We start from the raw sequence: 10633 nt of genomic DNA on the forward strand, positions 1-10633 counted from the left end.
TTCTCTCCTGCTTGGTGTGGGGATGTTATCCTCAGAACCCGTAAACAAGTTTCTTTTTCATCACGTGCAAAAGAGGGTTAAATCTTTACTTTGTCGCAGAGTCATAGTGAACATCTAGGGACACAATGTGAATGCACAGCACCCTACACCCACCACTAAGAGAAGATAAAAGTCGGGTTTGTCTAATTCTTACTTAATACCCTCTTCCAAATTCGGCCTTTCCCTGCCCAGCTTTCAAAGTCTCTTGACTTGCTTTATGGCTTTCTGTTCTGGTTTAAGTGTTGTTTTTTTTCTTTGTTGATCACTCTGGGTACCAGGAACCTTTTGGGGTGCTGAAAATATTCCACACTGATCTGGGTGGAGTTACAGGGGTGTAGCCCTATGTAAAAAATCACCTAGCATAGCCCAGCCAGCTTGACTCAGTGGTTGAGCTTCAACCTATGAATCAGGAGGTCAAGGTTGGATTCCCTGTCAGGGCACATGCTGGGGTTGCAGGCTCCATTCCCTATGTGGTGCGTGCAGGAGGCAGCTCAATGATTCTCATTATTGATGTTTCTATCTCTCCCTCTCCCTCTTTGAAGTCAATAAAAATATAAAAAATAATCTAGCATACATTTAACGACTACATATAAGATTATATGTAGTGTATACCTCTATTTTTTAAAAAAATCTTACAACCCACTTTTTAAGCCATGTTCTGCTGGGTTGTTGTTTTCTTGTTGTTTTTTGTTTTTTTGGTGTGTGCATATTTTGTTTTGCTTTTTAGTCCTCACCTGAGGATATGTGTTTTCTTTTTAAATTGATTTAAGAGAGAAGAAGGGAGAGAAACATCGATGTGAGAAACATCTATTTTTTGCCTCCTGTAGGTGCCCCAATAGGAGATTGAATTTGCAATCTAGGTATGGGCCATGACCAGAAATCAAACCTGCCACCTTTTGGTGTATGGGAAGACATTCCAACCAACTGAGCCACACTGGCCATGGCTATATGTGCTGAATTTTTATTGAAAAAATATATTCCTGAATACAACAGGGCTGTTGAAATCATCCTTTGGAAGCACCTTGATCACATCTGGCTTTTCTAGGCTGTACCCACTAAGAGACCTTTTTCATTCCTTTTGAAACTTACATGTGTTAAATCTGTAAGAGAGCCACTTCCATCCAGCTCAGGTTGAAAGAGATCTGAGGCATTTTGTTCAGTGTTTGGGTGTATGCTAGCTAGTTCTGCCTTGTAAATCAATTGTTCTCCAAATAATGTTTCATAAATTAAATGATTTCATGCATAGAAGCAGTGATCATTATTTTTAATAAAAATAGAAGGGAAGTTGTAGAATGTAGTGATTAAGAAAACTGGGTGTCATTCCCTGACTGGTTTGGCTCAGTGGATAGAGCGTCAGCCTGCGGACTGAAAGGTCCCAGGTTCGATTCCAGTCAAGGGCATGTACTTGGTTTCGGGCACATCCCCAGTGGGAGGTGTGCAGGAGGCAGCTGATCGATGTTTCTAACTCTCTATCCCTCTCTCTTCCTCTCTGTAAAAAATCAATAAAATATATTTTAAAAATAAATAAAACTCTACCAACCACATTAGTCATTTGTACACATGATTAAAGAAAACATTGCTTTAAAAAAAAAAAAGAAAACTGGGTCTGAAATCAGATGTGGTTTTGATGTTAGAATGGTGGCTCCCTATGTGAACTTGAGCAAGTTTAACCTTTCTAAGCCATAGTATCAAAGGTAAAATTAGGAGGTGGAGCCTTTGGGAGGTAATGGGATTAGTGAGAGACCCAGCGTAATAATAATAACATCTACTTAGAGAGTTGTATGAGTATACAATAAGACAATGCGTATGAAGAGGTTAGCATAGAGCCTGACATACACAAGTGCCAGATATCATATTTATTATTGTTACAGAAGGGAGAAAATGTTCATTAATTCATTTCTTCATTCAAAGCAATATTTACTAAATGCTTCCTGGGTTCCGATCACCTTATTAGGTAGGTGGATCCAGGCTGTACAAGATCATATCAGCTATGTACATTTGTCAGAAGAGGAATAAAATGACGAGGATGAAATATTTGAATTCCATATAGCAAAGGCAGGAATGAGGAGAGACTACTGAACATTATTTATATATTTAGCCTGGGGGGCAGGGTTGGTAGGTTTCTGGGTTTACCATGACCTTGACTAGCTACTTAAGGTCTTTATATCATCTCCATTCCTGGTTAAAATTCTGGAGCCAGTGTTAAATCTTTGGGACAGGGGTCCTCAAACTACATCCCGCGGGCCACATGCAAATACAAATATTGTATTTGTTCCCATTTTGTTTTTTTACTTCAAAATAAGATTATGTGCAGTGTGCATAGGAATTTGTTCATAGTTGGTTTGAGGGACAGTCAACTGGCCCCCTGTTTAAAAAGTTTGAGGACCCCTGCTTTGGGAGAATAATTACCAAATTATATACTTGCAGGTCACATGCATGTGTTTTGACTTAACTTTTCTCAGGAGACAAGATGCTGTTAGCTTTGCAAGTAAGAGCCCAGAGAGCCCTTGGTTAAAATGCTAAGACTCACAATCGGAGAAGCTGGCTGAGAAGTTAAGAAAACTATGTTGCCCAGCTGGTGTGACTCAATGGTTGAGTGTCAACCTATGAACCAGGAGGTCACTCTTCAATTCCAGGTCAGGGCACATGCCTGGGTTTCAAGCTTGATCCCCAGTAGGGAGTGTGCAGGAGGCAGCTGATCAATGATTCTCTTTCATCATTGATATTTCTATCTCTCTTTCCCTCCTCCTTCCTCTCTGAAATCAATAAAAATATGTCTAAAAACAATTTTTTTAAAAAGAAAGCGATGGTGTGGTGGGAAAAAGGAAAAAAAGCACCAAGGCATGAGAAATGATGTAGGGGTAAAGAAATATATACTTTGGAGTGAATCTGTCCTAGGTTCAAATCTATTATGCAACTTTTTAGCTATAGGACTGTGGGCAAGTCAATTAGCCTCTTTGCGCCCACATTGTATATTGGAGGTAATAATACCTATCACATGAGATTGTTATGAGAGTTAAAAATGTATGAAATTCCTCTCACACAGTAAGTGCTAGCTAACAGTTACTGGTTATTATTATAAAGGTAGATTCCTTTAAAAACAATTCTCTTCTTGGCCAGGAAAACAGATTTGCTTTGTTTTAGTTAACAATTCACCTTCTTCAATAACACTTTAGCAGCATTTCCTGTGTAAGATTTCTTGAAAACAGCAGAGATGTGCCCTTTCATGGTCCCTTGTGACCACATTAAGCCCTTACTTTGGAAGCACGAGCCATGCGGTACTTGGGAGGATGATGTAACAGATTGAGGCCCTGTGCCTGGAACACACAAATCTACTCAGAGGAAGATTGTGGTCATTCTGAGCGCACAGCTACCAGTATAGCTATGGGGACATCCAGTAATGGAGCTGGCAAACAATTCTGTGAAGTGAGCATAAATAGATCATCACCCATGGAGGCCAGAGGTTCTCTTGGAACAGAAGGAAACTAAACAATTTAAAGCAGCCTTCATATATATATACACACACACACACTAGAGGCCCAGTGCACAAAATTCATGCCCTGGGGGTTGTGGGGGCTGGGGGGGGGGGGGGGTCCCTCAGCCCGGCCTGTGCCCTCTCGCAGTCTAGGACCCCTCACTCCTTACTGCCCACCTGCTTGCTGCTCCCTACTGCTCGCTCCCGCCACCACGGCTGCACTGGCCAGCGGTGAGCACAGCTTCTGGCTGAGCGGCGCTCCCCCTGTGGGAGCGCACTGACCACCAGGAGGCAGCTACTATGTTGAGCATCTGCCCCCTGGTGGTGATTTCATAGTGACTAGTCATTTCACCATTCGGTCAATTTGCATATTAGGGTTTTATTATATAGGCTAGGATATTGAATGTGAACTGTAAATGAAAAAGAAAATTTAAAAACCAAATAAAATTTTAGATCTTAAAAATTTTAATATATATATATTTTTAATTCTCACCTGAGGATGTTTTTAAAATTGATTTTTAGAGAGAGAAAAATCCATTTGACAGAGAAATACCATAGGCTGCCTTTGCACCTGCTGACCCACTGGGATCTAAGTATTTGTTGAATGAACCGGAAGGGATGGGACTTCACTTTCTAACTGTTTTAGCAACTCTGCAAGCCAGAGGGTTTATTTTTTATTTTAATTTTTATTGATTGATTATTTCAGAGAGAGGAAGGGAGTGAGAGAAACACCAGTGTGTTGTTCCACTTATTATGTTCTCTTTGGTTGTTTCTTGTCTGTGCCCTGACCAGGGATCCAACTCGCAATCTTGCTGTATCAGGAGGAGGTTCTAACCCACTGCGCTGGGCGCTGCCTGTCAGGGCCCCTCGACAAAACCCCTCTGGCTGCCCTGGCCACTGCTGTGGGTTGCAGCTCCTCTGCCGAAGCAAAGGTTTGGATTCCATTCTGTCAGGGCACCTACTTAGGTTGCAGGTTTGATCCCCGGACAGGGCTGACTGCTGCTCAGGAAGTGACCGGGACCGTTGAGGTCCTTGTGCTCTAGTCATTCGGCGGGGAGCTGGGGTGCCATTGCTGACATGGCCAACTCCGATCCCCACTACCCCCGTCCTCCATCGAGGATGACTTCAACTATGGCAGCTGCGTGGCCTCCGCCAGCGTACACATCCGCATGGGTGGGTGCCCTCCCGCAGCTCACCAGGCCTGGCTGCTGCGCAGTTGCCTGGGGAGGTGGATTTCCGGGTTCCCAGGGAGAGCGCCCCCTGCACAGGACTCCCAGGGAGAGCGGGGTCCCGGAGGGAAAGCACTTCGCTCCGCCTCCCTTGAGGGCTCCTGGGCCCTAGCGGAGCGCATGTCCTGTGTGGAGAGCCGCCCCAGGGAGGCCTCCTAGCTGGGTGTTGAGAAAACGAAACTGGAGCCCTTCCTCCTTGAACCCTGTCGTCTTCGGTGTAGAAAGGGACAGATGAAAGCCTCAGCAGCCTTACTGGGGCATGTTTAAATGAAGATGTTATTTTTTTTTCAGTGAAAATAAGTTTATTGTGTAATCAATACTGTGTAATCATTGTGATTACACAATAACCTGCATTGAGTTATCTGCTGGGATGTTTGTGCTTTAGGGCATGTGAACGCATTTTTTTTTTTTAATTTGACACAGCCTCATGTCCCCGGGCCTTGTGCAGCACGCAGCCACGCCCACCTGCTCCTGCTGGTCATTACCCATGAGGGCATCCTGGCTAATTTGCATATTCCTCTATTATTATATAGGATATGAGTATATGAGTTTGGATGCCAAGGAAAGCAAGAAGACGACTTACAACCAAATAAAATACTGTTATTCTATTTATCTATCTATTCTGATTTATCTATCATTCAACAGAATTAGAGTATGGAGTAATGGAAAGAATGCAGACCAGAAGTCAGGATACTTGGGTTTTAGCTCTGACGGTCACTAACTTGTGGAACTTTGGCATGTCCCTTAATTCCCTCCTCTGTTCAGTGTTTCCATCTGTCAAATAAGAGGGTTGGATTAACCAGATGATATTTGTTTTCCCCTGGCTCTAACACTTTGCAATTCACTCCAATGCTTTCTGCCACTTAACCTTCCTAACTTCTCCGACTGTCCATGGTGTTATGCTTATTCTCTAGCTTTCTTCAGTATTTCTGTTTTCTTTTTTCCTGAAATCCCTTTTGCTTTTCTTAATAAACTCCAGGTTTGGGGAATGGATCGTAGGTAAGGGGTAGTGTGAAGTTAGAATTTCTATTTTTCTATTTTTAAGCAAGAGTTGTTATTATTTATTTATATTTTTTATTTTTGAAATGCCATCCATTTCTGATTTAGTGGTTTTTTTGCTGGTGTCTTTAGGTTTTCCTACATACAATATTATGTCTTCTGCAAATAATGACAGTTTTACTTTCTCCTTTCCAATTTGGATGCCTTTTATTTCTTCTTCCTGTCTCATCCCTATGGCTAGAACTTTCAGTACTATGTTGAATGAGAATGGTGAAAGCAGACATCCCTTTCTTGTTCCTGATCTTAAGGAAAATGCTTTTAATTTTTGCGCATTGAGTATGATGTTGGCTGTAGGTTTTCCATATATAGCCTTTATTATGTAGAGGTATGACCCCTTTATTCCCACTTTGCTGAGAGTTTTTTTTAAAAAATATATTTTATTGGTTTTTTTACAGAGAGGAAGGGAGAGGGATAGAGAGTTAGAAACATCGATGAGAGAGAAACATCGATCAGCCGCCTCCTGCACACCCCTCACTGGGGATGTGCCCGCAACCAAGGTACATGCCCTTGACCGGAATCGAACCCGGGACCCTTCAGTCCGCAGGCCGACACTCTATCCACTGAGCCAAACCGGTTTGGCTTTGCTGAGAGTTTTTACCATAAATGGGTACTGGATTTTATCGAATGCTTTTTCTGCATCTATTGATATGATCATGTAATTTTTATCTTTCATTTTGTTTATTTGATGTGTCACATTTATTGCTTTGCAAATATTTTACCAACCTTGAATTACGGTGTGTGATCTTTTTAAATATATTGATGGATCCAATTTGCAAATATTTTGTTGAGGATTTTAGCATCTGTGTTCATCAGGGATATTGGTCTATCATTTTCTTCCTTTGTTGTGTCTTTATCTGGCTTTTGTATTAGGATAATGTTGCCCTTGTAAAAAGAACTTGGAAGTCTTCCCTCCTCTTGAATTCTTGAATTTTATAGGTGTTAGTTCTTTGAATGTCTGGTAAAATTTGCCTGTGAAGCCATGTGGTCCAGGACTTTTGTTTGCTGGGAGTTTTTTTTTTATAATTTTTTAATTTTTTTTAATTACTGCTTCAATTTCATTAGTTGTTATTGGTCTGTTCAGATGTTCTACTTCTTCCTGATTTAGTTTTGGAAGATTCTAGGAATTTGTCCATTTTGCCCAGGTTGCCTATTTTGTTGGCATACAGTTTATTTTTTTGGTAATATTTTCTTACAGTCATTTGTATTTCTGTGATGTCAGCTGTTACCGGTCCTCTTTCACTTCTGATTTTATTTATTTGGGTCCTCTCTCTTTGTTTCTTGATGAGTCTGGCTAAAGGTTCATCAGTCCTTTCAATGAACCAGCTTTTGGTTTCAGTGATCTTCTGTATTTTAAAAAGTATTTATTGTTGAAAGTATTACACGTATATGTCTCCCTTTTCCCCCATTGACCCCTTGTAGCCTGCCCCCATCCCTTGCCCTAGGCCTTCACCACCCGTTTTGTATTTTTTCTTTTTTTTTAGTTTCCATAAGAGTAGTTATTTTTTAAAGTGCCACTAATTTTAATTCTTGTTTTTAACAGAAAAAAAAATGTTTTGCACATCTGTGCTTATTGCCTAATCTCTCATTGCAGGTTAGTTTTGCAATTGCCTTTTTTGTCCTCCTTTTTTTTAAAAAAAATTTTATTTATTGACTTGAGAGAGAGACATATTGAGATTGAGAGATTTGGTGTACCACTTATTTATGCATTCATTGGTTGATTCTTGTATTTGCCCTGACCGGGGATTGAACCTACAACCTTGGTGTATCAGGATGATGCTCTAACCAACTGTGCTAGTTGGCCAGGGCCTTCTCATTGTTCTTAGTCAGAATTACTTTAAGAACTGTAATTACTAGAATGTTCCTTTTCTTTACCTAACCTCTTTATCTAAATTCCTTTGGGTATTGTTCTTTACATTAATGTGCTACTGGTGTTTCCTGACATTATAGTTTGTTTTGGATAAGGACTGTAAATTTCTTCTTCAAGAAGTATGGAAAATTTGGGGCATTACTGTGCACAAAACATACTTAAAAAGAAAAATATTAAAATTTAAAAGTGTTAATACTATATGGTAATAGTATTTATACTGACAATTTTGAGCTGAATTTTCCACTGAGATTTTCTATTCTGTCATTAACCTTTTAAGGAAGGTCTCCGAGAAGTACTAGTAGCCTAATGGTGATTTAACTAACTATTGAAAGAGAAGAGTGTGGCAATGCTCAGGAAGCTGGAGGAAATGAATACCTGCTGTGTAATTTTGGGTTAAGTAATTTAATATTCCTGACCTTAGTTTTAGTATAAGATGGAGACAACCCTACAACCTGCATTACTTATCTTACAAATCTTTTGTGACGATTACATGAAAGTGCATACCTTGGCATAATAATGGCATGATAGCTCATGAGGTATAACTGAAGAAGTATTAATAAAATGGAATAATGCATATAAAAGCACCCATATGCATTATTTTTTCAAAAGTATAGAAATACAAGTAATTATTAGAGAAGGATTAGTATTGTCCACTTCTCCAACCAGATCCAACCTCTGTTCCATTCGCTTGACCTTGCTATTCTGCCCTTGGCGTCTTTTATCTCTGTTATTCAAACTTTTTATGATGAATGAGGCTATCCCAACCAGAATTTAAACCCTAGAGTGTCTGGGAGCGCGATCACGCTCCTCCTGTCTTTCACCAAAAGTGCCAGGAGCGCTATCGCGCTCCTCCTGCAGTGTCCAGTTCTAAGTCTGCTTTTATTAGTGATGATGATATTGCTAAATATGTCAATTCTTGCTGTGAAGATGACGATTTTGTGGAAGATATTGAGTATGTAACTTCATTTACTTGCGATTCATAATTTTTTTCCTAAACTGCTGTAAAATCAGCAAAAATGCCTTGGCAATTTTAGCATAGTTCCTAGGGTATTGGTTGGCACTCAAAGGGTTAATTTTTTTTTTTTTTTAATATTCCCCTCAGTGCATAGTTGGTGGGAGTGTATAAAGAGAGAGGGATTGTTGGAAGAGGGCCTGTGGACTAGGAACAACTTGGGGACAGATTGAGGAGGGCTTTCTGAACATTGTAAAGTTATTGGGTGCTTTTAATATGGTGACTAACCTGTGCTCACTTGTGCTTTGGGAAAACAGCTTCTGTGGTGGTATGCAGATGGATGAAGGGAAAAACTGAAGGCCAGGAAGCCAGTTAGGTGATTGAATGGTCCAGGTGAGACATAAAGAGAATTTAGGAAATATGGCAAAAGCAAAACGGACAGGTTTGGCTATTAGTTCGCTGTGGATGGTGATGAAAAGAAGTGCTAAGTGCCTCCTACCTATTTTGTCACGGTGACTGAGATAAGAAAAACAAATGGTGAAGAATTCATTTTCTGTGTGAAGGAATGGAGGGTTAAGGTGGGTATTGATAGTACTGATTAGTATTGTTTTTTTTTCTTTTCTATCAATTTTACATATAACCAATTATAGATATTTGACTTTCTATTTTCTTCTTCAGTAGACTTTGAACTTAAGACATCTTTTTCTTTTTGATCCTATTTTAGTCCTTTTAGGCTGCTCTAACAAAGTATCATAGACGGGGTGGTTTAAAAACAATGCAAATTTATCTCTCACATTTCTGGAGGCTGGGAGGACTAAGATCAAGGTGCCAGCCAATTCAGTCCAGTGGGGGCCCACTTCCTGGTTCATAGATGGTTATCTTCTTGCTATTTCTTCACATGGCAGACGGGGGAAGGAGCTCTCTGCCTCTCTTTTATCAGGTACCTTCAATTCACGAGGGCTCTGGTTAATTACCCAATTACCTGCCAAAGGCCCCACCACCCTAATATCATTATATTGGGGGGTAGGATTTCAACATATGCATTTTGGGAGGACACAGTCTATAGCAGTTGTTTAAGAACAATTCACACAGTTTTTCAGAAGTAATGTGTAGCAAAGCATTTAATTAATGCTAAGGACTACAAATAACCCACCATTTCTGAGGTTTACTCCTTTACTGTATCTCCACAGCTTTTTGAAATATATTTTAGAAAAAACGTCCAGGTCTCTCAACAGAATTGGTTTGTCCACGGGTAAACTTCCCTAACATAAAAAGCCCTTGAATTCTAAAAGCCCTACTCGCAATGTCTTGCTACACCAGAGACAGTTCAATGATAGGATGGAAGAAAGTGATATATTAATAACATGTAAGCCACATATAAACAAAGTACCATGTTTTTGTTGTTTTCTTAATGAGGTAGGTAAGAAGTGCCTCCGAGTTAAAAGAATGAATCAAACACAGAAGGGAGCAAAAGAATGGCTTAAGAACAACATGCATGTTCAGTTCCCATTCCATCTACCATCTGATGATGCGGTTCTGTTGCTACCGCACCCACTTCTAAATTATTCAAGTATGTTTTCAGGAAGCAAAAAAAAAACCGAGACCTTGCCCCAGGCGGAGATGACAGGTTGCAGAACAAGGGTGCGGAGCCTTCTAGTCCCCACCCAGAGCGGGGAGGGGGGTGGCTGCTTAGGAGGTGCACTGGGTGGACTCCGGGTCTGGAAAGCGCCGCGCAGTAGGGCCGGCCCCGCGCAGCTGCTTTCCCCGGAGATGGCTGAGCTCTGCGGATCCGAGACCCACAGCAGGCGACGGCGGGCCAGCAGAGCGGCCACACGGAAGTCCGCGCGCTCAGTGACTCCGGCCCTCCCTCTCATTAACACTTTTCCCGCTCATCGGGGTGCAGGCTGCACGCGACGGCGAGTTTGGTGCCGGGGCCGCGCACCTTCGGGTCCGGGCGGCGGCGCGCCTGCGCTCAGGCCGGGTCACGCGTGCGGTGGGAGAGGGACGGCGCC

General features: G+C 41.3%; 1 protein-coding gene across 1 annotated transcript in view; it reads left to right on the forward strand.

Moving 5' to 3' along the window:
• Positions 1 to 10112: 10112 nt before the first annotated feature.
• Positions 10113 to 10633, forward strand: part of VPS13C (vacuolar protein sorting 13 homolog C) — a 176419-nt gene continuing 175898 nt past the window's right edge. Inside the window, exon 1 of the mRNA XM_023761255.1 lies at positions 10113 to 10191. Coding sequence (XP_023617023.1) covers positions 10113 to 10191 — 79 coding nt within the window. The remainder of the gene's footprint in view (positions 10192 to 10633) is intronic.

Source organism: Myotis lucifugus, unplaced genomic scaffold (assembly GCF_000147115.1).
Source record: "Myotis lucifugus unplaced genomic scaffold, Myoluc2.0 scaffold_204, whole genome shotgun sequence".
Lineage (NCBI taxonomy): Eukaryota > Metazoa > Chordata > Mammalia > Chiroptera > Vespertilionidae > Myotis > Myotis lucifugus.